At 39.2% G+C, this 15553-nt stretch overlaps 2 protein-coding genes across 2 annotated transcripts; both read right to left on the bottom strand.

The window, feature by feature from the left end:
• Positions 1-79: 79 nt before the first annotated feature.
• Positions 80-6399, bottom strand: prkag1 (protein kinase, AMP-activated, gamma 1 non-catalytic subunit). Its single transcript, XM_071535262.1, has 13 exons — positions 6251-6399; positions 5153-5204; positions 4942-5042; positions 4767-4848; positions 4610-4668; positions 4368-4413; positions 4220-4274; positions 3210-3336; positions 2846-3011; positions 2692-2729; positions 2140-2286; positions 1825-1924; positions 80-1619 (listed from the first exon to the last, which is right to left on the bottom strand). The coding sequence occupies exons 1-13, from the start codon at positions 6257-6259 to the stop codon at positions 1609-1611; spliced, it is 993 nt and encodes a 330-aa protein (XP_071391363.1). The 5' UTR covers positions 6260-6399; the 3' UTR covers positions 80-1608.
• Positions 6400-7023: 624 nt separating this feature from the next.
• rhebl1 (Ras homolog, mTORC1 binding like 1) lies at positions 7024-11372 on the bottom strand. The gene is made up of 8 exons (XM_071535273.1): positions 10956-11372; positions 10187-10258; positions 10014-10081; positions 9622-9704; positions 9400-9456; positions 9250-9297; positions 8898-8979; positions 7024-8796 (listed from the first exon to the last, which is right to left on the bottom strand). Exons 1-8 carry the CDS (start codon positions 11005-11007, stop codon positions 8704-8706), a joined length of 555 nt encoding a protein of 184 aa, XP_071391374.1. The 5' UTR covers positions 11008-11372; the 3' UTR covers positions 7024-8703.
• Positions 11373-15553: the final 4181 nt, after the last annotated feature.

The following is a 15553-nucleotide window of genomic DNA, read 5'->3' as shown; positions in this document are numbered from 1 at the left end:
CAAGTTATATTTAGACAGTGGTTTGATGTGATATGTAAGATGCATATGCTTAACTATTGATGCCATTACAGAAAAAAAAACGTCAAAACAAAGAAACAATCTTTATTGCTCATCCCTTAAATTATAATCTCAATGCAGATTAATAGAAAAACTAGCATTTACATACAGTTGTACACATCTTCCATCACCATACCAATTATAATTCCATTTCAAATAGCCAAAACAGGAAATGTGACGTGTCCTTGGAACGATCCGTTCAAGATTGGCCAACCCTCTAACAAAATGGAAAGGAAAGGAAGTGCTGGTATTTAGTGATTGAGATAACGGCCCCTAAACACAATGAGTAGAAAACTGCAGAGGAAAACCCATGACATCTGATGTTCTGTGACATGTACAAAGCACACCAAAAAGAGACATACATCAGAAAACTGAGTTTTGTAGCAAACTAATAATACCACAAGCTTTGTTAATTTGACCGTTAATAATTTCCAAGTGACACCTTATCGGTCCACTTACCCAGAAAATGACTAGTGAGATTTTGCAGCCAAGAGGCAACAATAAGCAAATCCCTTTAATGCCAATAATGCCAAAAACAAGGACAAAACAAAGGATGTGGGTGCCAAGAAAAAAACTGAATCAATGGTGGACCTACTAACTAAAATGTACATGATAGATAAAAGAATAGATTGTTAATTTATACATGATAAAATAGACTTCACAAGTCGCAAAACATATAACCCATAAATATCCAGTGGTTGTGCATTAAAAAGGAATACAGCACAATTATGCTCATCTCTAACAGCAGATCCATCTATGGTCTTCTAGCCTTCACCAAGAGCGCATGGTTGTCTTGGGAGTTTCAAGTGCTGTTCCAGGTTAGCTACCTTGCAGTCTGACTGCACAACTGATCACAACCAGACAGATGTCTAACATGCCAGAACGACGACACACACGGACACATACAAATGTTGATCTGAGACGGTTCCACTGTGCTTAACATAATCCTTGGATCAGATGGATGTGCGTCTAGATTTCAGCCTTGTAAAATGATAGAACAAAAAAAATGCTGCCTACAAAAGGCAATGCTGGTACATCAGTTTTCTTTTAGCCATCTACTGACAACTAAATGCATTTAGCAATATATTAATATCAGTGGGAATGGGTTTGTCAGAGTCGTGATGACTGCTCCTCCTCTGTGTAGCTCAGTCCAGCACAGCAACAGCCACAGAGGTGAGAATGATGCTGGGCCATCCTGAGCCACAACAGCTCCACTTCAGAGGTTTCTTGTGCTCTTGCATCTTTCTTGGATCTTTTTGGTGGCTTGGATTTTGGCTTGATTTACGGGAGCTCCTGTGTCCCCGGTGTTAATACATTTCTATATTGCTGAATTGATAAAACTTAATGGACTTCATATTTTTGCAGAGAGGGAGAAGTCTTCATGTGTGAAATATAGGAAACCTGGTTACAGGGAGATACATGGGGATATTTTAATACACTGTCATGATTCCCCTCTCATACACCTGTCCTCTATCTCCCTTTCCTCTGGCCTCCTTTCTTCTAAAATGTATAGCCTTTCCATGTTGAAGAAGTCTTCCCTTAGTTACTCCCTCAAGCAGTTCCTGAGAATAAAAACAAGATTATTCTTCTAAGTTTACCACAGACACATTTAGGCAAATATGTGCTCGCTTACACTGCTTTTATTATTAGACAAATACCTGCTGTATCATTTGCTTTATCACTAAGATTTAAAAAAAAAGTGTGCATGCTCAAAGCTTGGAGGGTTTTAAGATTATCTGTATCATGTGCACGGAGAGCTCTGCTTACCTTCATCTGCATTAGTGAGCACTAGTGCCTGGAGGATGTCTGAGAGGGAGACAATACCCTTCACCACTTCCTGCTCGTCCACCACCACCAACCTGTGCACCTAGAGGGAGAGAGGGGAAGACCATGAACAGTTAGTCTCATCACTGCAGGGGAGACCACCTTTGCAAAATAGTATTTACCTCTGCATTAAGCAGAGTATTTCTGCCATAAGAGTGTGTGTAGAAATGGATGTACTGCATTGCAATGTAAGGCCAAAACAATTCCCTGAAATGCATATGCAGCATGGCTGAGTGCCTCTCCTGCTCCCACTCTCACCTCCGCCTCCACCAATCTGTTGATGATGGCCTCCAGCGTCTCATGTCTGTGGCAGGTCAGCACTCCCTCAAAGTATTGTGAGCGGTGCTGCAAGGCTTTGGTCACAGTCACATCCAGATTGTTATACGTCTTCTCCGCTGCCAGGTTCTGTAGTCACACACACATTGTATTAAAAATGTTCTGTGACTTCATCTGTAATTTCATCACACAGTTGTTTAAAAGAGTACGATAAAAAAAAGTTAAAATTATACGGCATGTTATATGGCATTCATACCTTGGATCACAATAGAAATTAAGCTTTCTCTTTGAATATACCACAGAAAACTGGAGAAATCAATGCAAACCACTAATTTTAATTTGGTTGTGAGCAAAAAAATAACTGTCCAAAACAATTTTTTAAATGAGGCCCAGAGTCACAGGGAATTATTGACTCACAGCTAAAAAAAACCCCCAGGTATACTCGATACAGTAGAAATTGTGACTGAGGATCTCCCTGTCTGCTAAGCACTACTGTGCGCTAATCTATAAAAGGAGACATCAATGAATACTTACTATAACATCAAATTTGGAGTAAATGTCCACCACTCGACCTGCATGAAACAGGCAGCACATCAATGTATAGCACACAAAATGCATCAGGTGCTCTGGTCATTCATGCTAAATTAACTTCATCCACACTAAATTAATTTCAAACCAGCCCACGTACCTTTGTCATCCACAACGGGGAGGGCCGACACTCTCTGCTCAACAAAGATACCCAGTGCTGTGTACAGAGGCGTATCTGCACGCACCACGGCTATGTTCTGGAATGTTCCAATGTTCAGTTCCTCTAAGGTCTGACCTAAGAAGCTGGGTTTTGGCATCTCTGATATCTGAGAAGGATAATGTAGAGACCTTAGATAAAACTGCCAGGAAATGGATGTCAGTGTAAACCAATAAAACAGATCTATACATTTCATTAACTACGGTTGATGGTCCGTGCACTCTACTGTACTGTTACTAATGAAATAGTGGCATTATAGCAGATCATTTAAATCACAATGGTGGGGAGAGAAGCCAAAAGGACTCACGAAAAGCTTTAGGAACTTGAGGATCCTCTTGTGCGTGAGAATATAGAGTGTGTTTCCTGTCAGGGGGTCAATTACAGGCAGTCTGTGGATCTTGTTCTTCAGCAGAGATGACACTGCATCATACAAACTGGGACAGAAAAGTTAAGAGAGAACCATGTTGTTTGGGAAGTAAAAATATTGATCTGACGTTGTGAGATAAGAGATCTGAATTTTAAAAAAGATGAAGAATAGCTTAGTGCTATTTACACACTGTAATAACTGAAAGCCCATCGTTTGGATGATAATTAGCATGGATACAAACACCTCTAATCTTACAGCAACTTTTACTTTAATTACAGACAACAAAGGGTCGTAGTATAAATATGTAACATGTCATTAGTTTAGTACTTTTTGAGCAGTGACTCTACCCATCTATTGAAGAAACAGAAAACAAAGACAACATCGCTACCATAATCAAACGCCTACCTCATTAGATTGTCAACCGAATGCACTTTCCCTCCACAAAACATACAGAATCCAAAACAGCCATCTCAACTACAACTGCTAACATTTTATTTTGAAGGGAAAACCGCCCTACTTCTTATTCTAGCCATCTCTAGAACAGTTTCTCTGCATAACACTACCCATGACTCCTTGCAAACTTATTATCCAAAGACATTGTACAATATTTCCATTGTTAGAGTCCATTGTTCTAGTTATACAGTACCATCTTAAATTATGAAAGTAATTAATGTGCAGAAAGTGACAGATGTAAAGCACATCCTTACAGCACTATGGGATGCTATCTCATTGATAGTATACTGTATGCCCAAGTACTCAATCAGCAGCTAGTGGGAGTTACTGCCACCTAGGCTAAAGCACATGAGAGATTAACTATCCAAACAAGACCATCAGATTGCCCCAAAATCTTACTGCCACAGTCAATTCAGACATACGCAGTTCAACACCGACTTCAACAAAATATCACAGTCAACCAAGGTCTAGATGCTCACAAGCACAAAAAAACTCACCTTGCATTGGGAGATATGCTAACCAGGGGTTTGAAAGAGTCTTGAAGGTAGACCTCTATAATAAAAAAGTACAGACATGATAGTTAACCTTCAAGATTATCCAAGTAAATCCCAAAACATGCATTACTCATTTGATGAACACTCTCACCTCTCCATGTTTCGATTTTGTGCTCTTCCAGTTCGTAGATCTGAACCTGAAACATTACAACAAGAGAAAGAGCTTACCTCTCAAGAGAGTGACTAAGAAAGAAATCAAGATGCGCTTTTGACACAAAGGGATAAGAGAGCTGACTATGCCGACTCAAAACTTGCAGAAGAAAATTTAAGAAACACATTAACGCCTAATCTTGAAAGTCAAGGCCTATAACCATTCGGTGTCCATCATCTTACCAAAGGAGACTTGTAGTAGCGATGAAGGATGTTGATGAAGTCAGTGATAGTTAGCATACCTGCAGTAGAGCAGCATGAATAGCATCTTGTCAGTTCATTATTTACTTTTGACTTAAACAGAATGTGGAACTGAGCCGAAAACAAGTGACTGTCTTACCAACAAAACACTGCTTCTTACTGTCCCACAGAGGCGCTGCTCTTACCCCATTGGAAACAAGTGCGAAAAACGCCTTCTTTACCTGTTTAAAAGATAAATACACCGATATCTTTGGCATAAATTGGCTACTGAGAGATATGATTAAAATTTTTGAGATTCAAAGCCTTTGTCTTACCTGAAGTGAGGTATCAAACACCACCAATTTGGAGCTGGTAGGTACCAGGTCATAACACCGATGAGACTTCATAAATCGGGTGTACACATTGTACTCAGGGTCTGGAGGAACGAGAGACACTATTGAGGCCAACTATCCAATCACTGATTTTAAATGTCCATTTGTTCGCTCAGTTTAACACTGAAGTACTGCTCAGGGGTAGTAATCTTACCCTCTATGAGTGTCTCTTTTTTGCCCTCCAGATCATCAAGAGCAGCTGGAATCTGAAAGATAAAGGTCATTATTCAGTTAGTTAAGGCAAATTGCCAAACAAGTGCATGTTTAAGTGTTTGCTCTGCTGCTATAAATACAAATGCCTGCATGACATGGCCAAATAAACATCATTGCCTAGGTTATATTTTGGGTATCTTTAGCTCCACATGAATACATAGTTCAAGCCTCAAAATTATTTCAGCATGATATAAAATATAAGTGTGTAAACAAGTAGTTTCTACCTAATGATAAAATATTAAACACCACTTTTGATAGGGACTATATCATATATGCATAATACTAGTTAGCTGAGTTAGTTACTTCATGGCATTACCTAAGAGGCGTACATGACATATACACAAACTGCTTCATGACTTCACGAGGTCAGCTGGTTATGTATTACTTAGACAAAACACCAAGTTTTACCATCAGGTTTAAGTTAACCGAAGGCGTCTAGTAATAAGGCGTTATTATGAATATGAAATTTCCGCCAGTATAGATGATGCAGCTTTACAATCCTGCTGGAATTTAACGGTCACCAGTTGGCAAAATAACAAGCCAGCTAATTAGAGGGACATGATATCCGTGCGCCATCGCGGTGGAATTGTGTAATCTAAATACATCGCACGAAATTCATAATAGCTAGCGTTAGCAATGACCGGCGTTGCAAACGGTTAACGTTAGCCAAGTAGTCGGGGGTGACTTGATATAAACTCTGACATTAACGTTACCCTGGCGAGACGTTGTTATCTCGCTGCTGTTGCCTTACCATCTCCATTATCCCCTTCAAAATATGGCTAACCTAAGTAAGGATTGTACACTGATACATTAGCCGGGACTCAACCCAACGTTACATTAGCCATGGGTTAAAAAAGAAAGAAAGAAAGTGCCCTTCTGAAGCTTTCTAACTAGCTAGCTAGCTTCAGAAAATATTCTAACGTTGTGTCGTACCAGAAATTAGCTAGCTGCTAGCCTGCTCCGAAAGGGTACATATTTGCTGTCAGCCAAATGGTTGGCGACAAAGCTACCGTTATGCTAGCTAAAGTTAGCAACTTACACACTCCATATTCCATCCGCCGTATCACCTTTCCTTCGCTAGGTGCCGATCTAACCAGGTAGTTGATAGGTTATTACAAAACCGCAATGATCTTTCGCTAAAAGTTGTAATGGGTAGCTTGGTGCTATCGTTACCGTACTGCACGTAGTGTTAACGCACCTCAATCTCGACTAATCGTGAAGCAGGTGACCAGCCTCGCAATATGATGCTGTGCTGAGCTTACTGTAGCGCATTGGTCTGAAATTATAACGATGAAGTGTATTCAAAACTCAGTTGTCCAGAACGTTAATAGTTAATGGGCGACTGTTCAGTTGTTTTATTGTAGCAGATTGCGCCTACTTGAGCAGTATAATAGCTCAATATCTCCAATACCCTAAGGGTTCATAGTATGACATTAACATGTTTAAAACTAAATCGTTTTAGTCAACTCTAGTGAAGTTTAGTGAAGAATCTTCAGAACTCAACTAATTTGTCAATGTGTGGAAGTTGAGACCATCTAATGTAATATATTCGCCTAGACATTAGGCTAAGTCCCATAAATCGGTGACCTACATTGCAGCATGGGGAGAGAGCCATGTCAGAGATAGAGCAGGGGTTTTGGGAAATGGTCCACAACTCAGCATATACATTGTTGTAACAGTGTTTTAAAACGCACCCAATTATGTTTGGGTTCATGCTTTATTCCACTAAGTCTTTTAAGTCCATGTCTATACTTAATTCATGTGTCAATCCTTCCCATAATGCAGCCCAAATGCAGTAAACAATACAACACATCAAATGAGTAAAGGATTTATTTATATACAAAACTGTTTACAGCAAGATTTCTGAATTAACGTTGACCAACGTGGGGATATTGGTGTTCAGGTGCACAACACCAGGTTTCCCCATGGGATCAAGTCAACAGAAGGAAAAAAACCCTTTAAGAGCACCTTGAGTCATGAAGGGAAGCAGATGAGGAAGGGATTTGAAGAACTATAAGGCACAAGACACAGCATCACCAGCTTCTCTTCGACCATCATCGATCACCCATCAATCAACTACTTAGAGAAGCACTTAATAAAAAAAAGTCTAAATAACAAATGACCACTAGGGGTAGAACATGAGAGTTATGGGAATAAAATCCATAGTCTATCATCTGTGTAAGGCTACGCCGGCTAAGAAAAACAGGTCATTGAGGGCCTCAAATGTCTGACAGTGTTCATTTCAATTCAACAATATGAATTAACTGGGCTGCATGCCATCCTGGCTTGGTTTATCAAGCCTGCATCAAACATGAAATCAAATCCATAAGTCCAAAATTACAAAGCTAACTCAGTAGCCCTCATTAGCTATTTAAGTCTTCTGCAGTGTTAAAATGTAATTAAAAACTGCAACTCAACATTGTTCATAATTATGTACTTGTATGCACATACTCTACTCAAAATATTCAGGGGAAAAGCAAACCTGTATCACTCATAACCAATACTATTAAACCAGTTTCTAAGATTCTATTTATATTGTATCAAAAGGCCATAACTTGTAAATATCAATGATCTGTTCCACTCTACACTAAGTTTCTTTCAGAGGAGGGTTGTCCATCAGATAGTAACAGCTTTATTACAGTCAATTAGAGAACAAGTAAACTGTAGAAAGGAAGGGAGAGAGGACCACTCTGCCTGGCGGAAGAGCTTAAAAATCAAAATGTGTCATGGAATATACAAATGGATTTCTCTGTCAAAGACAAAGCTTACAGTTCATAGGTGAAAGGCACCTGAAGATGAGTTGTTAAAAATTACAGTGAAAAAAAATGTGACATTACAGTGAAATTTCTTATGTGAAAGAAATCTCCTTCTAGGATGTTCTAGGAAATCCACCATTTGTGAATAATAGTGATGCTTCAACACCACATTTAAAGCAATGTGAACTGTGGCTCTCCATCATTGTCAAAGATTTGCTGAAAAATACAGAAGTCCTTAAAAAGGCTTTAAATCAGCCCTCATTAACTCAACTAGTCAACGAGTTATGCGACATAAGCCAATCATGTCTACAACTTCGGGCATACGACTAGTTGTTATTACCATACACTCATGGATCTATTTCATTACAATGAATTGGGACTAATATATTTGGCAATCTTATTTTGTTTTCTGTGCATTTGGTTGAAGTCAAGATATAGATTATGCCCAGTCCTAGACTACACCTCAATTTCGAAGGAAATTCTTCATTGAAGGTGCTCTTTTGTCTAAGACTAAGGTTAATCTTGCTCTAGAAACTTCTCCATAGAATTAGAATTAGTGGGCTAGTTTATCAGCTGTCTGGGCAATTGGCTGCCAACGTAAATAAATCTGGTATCACAATGGAATAGCAAAGTGCCACTCCAGCGCCTTGGTGCCGGGGAGGTCAGGATTGGCGAGCTGGTGAGGTTGTGCCTCCTGTCTTCAGCAAATGAGCTTACTGATGTCCTGGAGACGCTTTTACATCACAGCGCACTTCTTCTCCTCCGAGGGTACATTTCCATCAGCCTTCTCCATCTCCAAAATGATTCGCTTGAAAACCTCCACTGCAGTCTGTGTTGTAAGAACATTATCAGGAAAGTGCGGGCCTGTGTCAGAATACAATAAATGGACTGTGCTGATGAGCAGGTACGCAAACAGATATCCATTTTTACCTCATTCTCCTTGGCTGAAGACTCCATGAATGCAGCTCCCCAGGAATCGGCCAGTTTCTTTCCCTCCTCTGGCTTGATCACCCTGGGGAAAAATTGAAATGGACACCAAAAATTATAAAAGAAAATGCCCTATAGTGGACAGTGACAGAAAGGATGGGAGAGAGAGGCAAGTGTGTGGTATGTACCTCTAACTGCCAAGACAACTCTGTGTACTCTTACCATAAAAATGTTAAAGTCTTTAAAGTCACTTTATTGGGTGTTTAAATCATGTTTTAAGTGTAAGAAATAATTGTATATGACAATGAAAACACATGAATCGAATATTCCCGAGCCTTTCCATCATCATCATTACCTTTCCATGTGGAGATCTTTTTTGTTCCCGACAAGAACAGTTGGAACCCTAAAAAGAAAACATCCTGGTTGAAAAACATTTCACTTGGACAAACAAAAACAGAAACACAATTTTGGAGCCATCAAAATGTAATGATCAAAGTAAACTTACTGTATCTTTCCAACCATATCTAGCAGCTTGTCATGTAGAGCTTGCACAACTTCAAAACTGGAGAGAGAGATAGACAGCGACATCAAAGTACCTTTAAATATAGATCTAATAGAGGGTCAGTCTGCTTTCCCAGATCACTCACCTAGCCTGTTGATGGGAATTTGATAAAATAGGTGACATTATTCATAAGAATATGACCAATGAACACAACCATCCACTCACCTTTTCATGGAGGTCACTGAATAGACTAGGACGTAACCATGGATGTCCACTGAGTGGGACTGTGGAAAAATTGAGTACTCGTCCTACAGATAGAGAGGATAGCTATTACACTCTCAATGGGCTGATGTATACTGATCAAATAAGGTAAAAAGTGTAACAGAATATATTTTAGATAATCAGTTCATTCAGTTTCACTGGAAACTTATAACTGGTCACTCAGAATCTACTTGTCACAATACAAACAGTGCTTGTCAAATAAATTATGATCTGTCAGAATGTGAAAAAGAAAGTGTCTGTGTTGCTATAAAAGAAGTTCTTAATTTTCAATTTGGTCCGTGAATTTCTCACTGAAAGGTGTTTGTATCAGTTATGTTGTTGGCTAAACAACTTACTTGTCCAGCTGTATCAACCAGCTGAAGATTGAAGTCTTGCCCATTGACAGAGACCATTTTGTTGAAAGCTGGGGAGGGGAATGGACTCGTTATGCATAAGATTTCTTTACGTTTAGCACATTTGTGATTTCCTCCAACCTACAACATCTTTCAAACATATAAATGACACTCACTGTTTTCAATGGTGGGATCATAGGAGTCAACAAACTGTCCTTCCACAAACTGTATTGTAAGAGATGACTTTCCTGTGCAGGGAAAAAGAACATGATATGACTGTCTTGCCAACATTCATTCCAACGATGTAAAACAGTCTCTTGCTTACTGGTAATGGTCCTCTACAACACATAACTTCAACTCCTATACAAATATGCCACGATGTTGACTCATTGCTAAGGGCATTCAGCCTTACTCATATGGTGGCACACTTACACAGGCCACAGAATTATAACACATTCAATTATCATTTACTTTGACATGTCAAAAATGACATGGTCGTACAAGGAGAAATTGTAAAACATAAAAAAGACTGGTGTTGTTGACCTGGAGGGGGCAAGTATGGCTATAGACTGATCTCCTTACATCTGTAGATCACGTATTGTTTATGTTGGACATATTTCTGTAAACATTTCAAGGCATACACCACCTGACAGTGTGCCTGGCATACCACCGTTTGAGAGCAGCTATCCAACTTTATTTCCACAGAACAGGTTGATTTAGTGACATATGGCTAGAGCTAACCACCACGATAAGCTTAATTTGAGTGCTGTTTAGCTAGCAGTTGCTCAGCAAACACATGCAAAACAAAGAAAAATGAACAAAGGTAAGCTAGCGTTACTGTTGTCATTCTGATACATTCAAGAGGAAAACAAAGCCTGGGCGTTAGCCTGTTAGCCAGCTAGCTAACTAACGTTAGCTAAGCGCGAGCTCGTGTGCATCACTCACCTACAGACCTGTAACCTATCACAGCAATCTTTCGGCATTTTGGTTGAGGCATTGTGGTGAAAACGGAGTTTAATTGATTTATCTAATTTAGTACGCCACCTAGTTTTAGTATCAAAACAAACTTTATCGCCACATTCGTCTCACGTCACGTGACAACAACAAACTTTTCAGAGCCGCCGCTCGAGCTCACTCCACTGGGCCTCGAGTTGCTACTTCACAGTTGAACTAAAATAAGTACAACTTGTACTTCTTTCAACAACTAGTATCTTACTGATCCTAATATATTAATCGACATCGATCATTAGTTTCAAATGATAAAATAGCTGTTTGTACTGAAATTGGAAACGAAAAAGGCTTGTTCACCGCAGTTACGCTTCGCAAGTCACACTGACGGAAACTGTCATTGTGTAAGCACACCGTCGTAAAACCAGCTAATACGTCAGTGCAGTCTTTGCCACTTTGTACAGTAGAGGTCACTCTTGCTGCATCCCAAAGTGTCTTTTACTGCTCTTTGTCTGACCTTTCTTGTACAAATATTTCCTATAAACAAATAAACTTGGAGGAGTAACGTGCATGGAGCAAGGAGGTTCTGAGAGGCACGGAAAGGACGTGATTCCCCTGCAGCATCCGTTTGTATCCCAGAAGCTCAAAATTACTCCTGGATTAAACCTCAAATTTATGAACTTTTTAGGCGGGGGCAGACAAGTATGTATAGCTGCAGCCTGGAGCGCCTCCAAATGGGCGGGACGTGACCTCCAAGTGGGACGGACCAGTGACAGGGTTGCCACGTTCGTAGTTATCCCCCACCAACTCCAGTGAAAAGCCCCTGGCGTGCCTATATCCATCATCTATTTACAGATAAATTTGAGACCATTTAATGATAAGACAACACTAACACACACACACTAACAACAATAACACACAGCGTTATTATTATTATTATTATTATTATTATTATTATTATTATTATTTTAAAAGTTTTGTATTATTATTGATTGATGTAATTAACAGACTGAAAGAAACCACAATATATTGAAAACAAAAAGTTTCTATCCACCCATCCTGTCTCCCCAGTATTAACCAGTATCAACTGATAAACAAACAGAAGCCTGTGCATATACACAAGCCAATACAGATGTCATTAGGTTTTTAGCAAGCAGAGTTACAAGACAAAATGACAAGAGTCAACACCAGAGTTCAGGTTTTGAGGCTTCATTTATTTCATCCACTTTGTTCATTTATCATTATTTTATCAATAATGGCCAAAGCTTTCTATAATTAGCAAAACTCCATTTGGCCACAAATAGAGTTTGTTAACTCAGTTGCTCAGAGTTGCTACACTCAAATCAGATGGTTTGAACACCTCTGTCCTACATAAAGGGCAATGATGAAGGCCAAATTTTCTACATGGATGTTGGTCCAGTGTGGGTTGACCTCCCTCTTTTTTTAATGGTAATGTGTGACTGTAAAAACAAAAAAATACAGAACCCCCATGGGTCACGTAGGAAAAAAATATTATGTGGCAACACGTGCACCTGGTTTAACACGTCCATATTCTCATATTAATAATCTGTGCACTGGAATTAACAATTGGTGTGATGGATGAGTCATCTGACCCAGGTTTGATATAGTTGTAAAGGAAATGATAATGTCAAAGAAGGAATTTCGGTGACATTTTATTTGGTGTTTTAGTCTGCAGTGCATGCTTTCTCATGATTTCTATACAGTAGGCTACAAGCACGATCAATAGCGAGAAACTAGGTTTCAAGTTGTCACAAAATTGTACGGTGATGTGGGAATAAGAATAACCCACTCCGGATTGGTTCACAATATATAGGCCTGGCAGGACATAGTCAATGCATAGCAGTTTATAATTAAGAAATATTACAGGTGTAGTTCACTGCCATTATTGCCTATACAGTGATGATGGCGGATGTCATCCGTTTAAAATATTTTAAAGCAATCAAAACTAAATCTAATTATTAAAAAGGGCATTGTCAAATCAGGGCTGTCCCGATTTAACATAAACTCTATGTTCGTCGTTGATGTTACATTTGGTGTTAAATAGGCTACATCTGAAAACTGTTCGACTCAAGCAAATCTTTGTGATAAGCCATACTCACTTCCATCGTAGCATCCACTTTCCTTCAGCTAAGGCTGTTCCTGTTGTCGTCAGCCCTCCCATTTGGAGCTAAGCACCTCCCACTTGGAGTTAGCACCCACCTATTTGGAGGTACTCCGGGCTGCAGCTATACCCTACTCGGGGCAGATGGCAGTTTTCAGTTCTTTATGTGGATTTTGATTTATTTAGGGCTGGAGTTCCCAAATCTTTTCATGTCGAAGATCTAAATAGATAGGCACGACCCCCATTTGATAAAATTGTGCCCCAAGGAAGAGAAGATTTGTTGTTAGATGACTTGATACAGAATTATATAATTGTCTTTAGTGTAGGTGGGGAGAATGAAATGTTAAATATATGTTAAATGTTAAATATATATAGGCTATATGTTATTATAGTTATCCCCATACATTAGGCTATCTTATTGTGATAACATCTAATGAATGAAATAAAAGTACAAATTGAAACATTTAATTTGTATGTCATTTTGCTGGGGACTCCCTGCACCCTTCAAGGACCCTGGTGTCTGCATCCCACTTCGGGTTGATATAGGGCATTGCCCTCAAGTGTTAGCCTACTGAGTTGAATAGGTTCATTTTAAACAGAGGTGTATTTTAATTGATAAAGCCCAAAACACTCAGCTTAGATCTTAGTGACAGTAGACTATAAATTGAGGACTTATAGGCCTACTTTATGAACAAAAACTTAAATATGACGTTGACATAGGTTACAGCACATTTTTTAATATGGATAATAAGGAAGAATGAAATAAAGAAGGGAGATAAATATTTATTCATGCACATAATTGATTTCTCCTAATCAAACCTGGCTGAAGGTTAGGGGAACTGAAGGATATTTAGAGCTCTAACATACCTTTCTTACCTTTACCTTTTAGTGTTTTTCCATCAGGGTTGGCATTAATACCCATTTAGTATGTGTGCTATTGGGTGTTCAAGAATAGAAGAGTGGTTTGATATCTTTCATGAAGGGGTAGTTTTGATGGTTATGTCAAATATATTTATCTTCTTATAGTAGATGTGCATCTCTATCTCTGCTTCTGTTTCTCTCTCACTCTCATACACACACACACACACACACACACACACACACACAGCTGATCATACAACCAGGCACCCTGATTAAAGTGAGCAAAGTGGCACAAAATAAGATCATAGAGTTTTTGAGGAATTGTCAATTTATATAATGCATTGCATGAAAATGCTTGTACAGTAGAAAAGTATTTTCTTTTGTTAAACATCAGAGCTTTATTGCTTTTCAAAACATTTCTCCTGTTGAACAAATTATTTCACTCATCTTTATGTTGTTAGATCCAATCCAAGTCCAAGACCAAGTCAAGGCCAAGTAAAGATGGCATCAATTCCGAGACAAAACCACAACCCCTAAAATGTGGTTTCGAGACTGGTCCCGAGTACTACAGCACTACTGGAGCCTGTCCCAGCATACTTTGGGCAGAAAGGTCCATCACAAGGCTAACACAGATAGAGACAGTCACTCCCACTCACATTCATACATCATAGAGTCTCCAATCCACCTGAACTGAATGTCTTTGGACTGTGGGAGGAAACCAGAGCACCTGGAGGAAACCCACGCAAACACGGGGAGAACAAACTCCACACAGAAAGGACCGGGGCCAACATACAAACTCAGGTCCTTCTACCACTGAGCAATCATGCTGCCCCATCAAAATATATGTATGTTATAAGAATCAAAAGGATTTTATTAGATGACATTATAAGGTTTCATCTGTCCAGATATCATCTACATGTAATTTATCTGTGATATCTGGAGAAAATTTGGAGCCTTCAAGTTGATTTGCCCTGATATTATTATTTTTTTCCTAGATATCTTGAAGCTTTTTAGGGTTCTGAATAAGTTAGATTTTTAGCATTTATTATTACTTAGAAATGTAGAAAACTGTAGAAAAAATGCAGTCTTTGGCACTAATATCACATAAGGGAGGAAGTACAAGCTTTTTCAGGCTTATATGGGAGAAAGGTGTAAATTGAGCCTGTGGGTAACATGAGCCACCCCTTGTTTCTAGGCAACCATACGGAAAATGAATCATGTGATCATAGTTTTAGGAAGAGGAATAAATTTCCCTGAATCTGTGATGGAGGAGAGCACATGGAGAAAGTGGTAAACATTGTATTGACAGTTGTGTTGCCAAGTTGTGCACTGTTATCCTTTTGAAAATAAGATAAATTATCATGGGCTTGTTGTGATATTTTGGAGTATTGTAGGCTAGATCCTTGGAAAGCTCTTGCTGATCTCTATCTGATGATCAAAATGCCCCACTCATACACAACCTCACTTCCTTCAGGGTAGACCCCAGCAGCAAGGGGAGTTGGAAATCCACTTGTGTCCTCTGGACCCTGGCCGCTACGTTCTACTTCTTACATGAACTCATATACTGTAGGACCATCTTTAACAATGTTACCATTGAAAAACATGATCTGGC

Source organism: Centroberyx affinis, unplaced genomic scaffold (assembly GCF_046629955.1).
Source record: "Centroberyx affinis isolate AG114_WGS23_722 - 3 ecotype Tasmania unplaced genomic scaffold, CSIRO-AGI_Caff_v1 ptg002685l_1, whole genome shotgun sequence".
Lineage (NCBI taxonomy): Eukaryota > Metazoa > Chordata > Actinopteri > Beryciformes > Berycidae > Centroberyx > Centroberyx affinis.
This window is presented reverse-complemented; position numbering and strand designations above follow the sequence as displayed.

Coding starts and splice junctions, on each gene's coding strand:
- prkag1 (XM_071535262.1), bottom strand. Junction 4,275..4,367: donor CAAAATCGAAACATGGAGAG/GTGAGAGTGTTC, acceptor TTTTTATTATAG/AGGTCTACCTTCAAGACTCT. Junction 2,730..2,845: donor CCCCGTTGTGGATGACAAAG/GTACGTGGGCTG, acceptor TGTTTCATGCAG/GTCGAGTGGTGGACATTTAC.
- rhebl1 (XM_071535273.1), bottom strand. CDS start 11,007: ATGCCTCAACCAAAATGCCGAAAGATTGCTGTGATAGGTTACAGGTCT. Junction 10,082..10,186: donor TGATCCCACCATTGAAAACA/GTGAGTGTCATT, acceptor TCCCCTCCCCAG/CTTTCAACAAAATGGTCTCT. Junction 8,980..9,249: donor AAAGATCTCCACATGGAAAG/GTAATGATGATG, acceptor ATTTTTCCCCAG/GGTGATCAAGCCAGAGGAGG.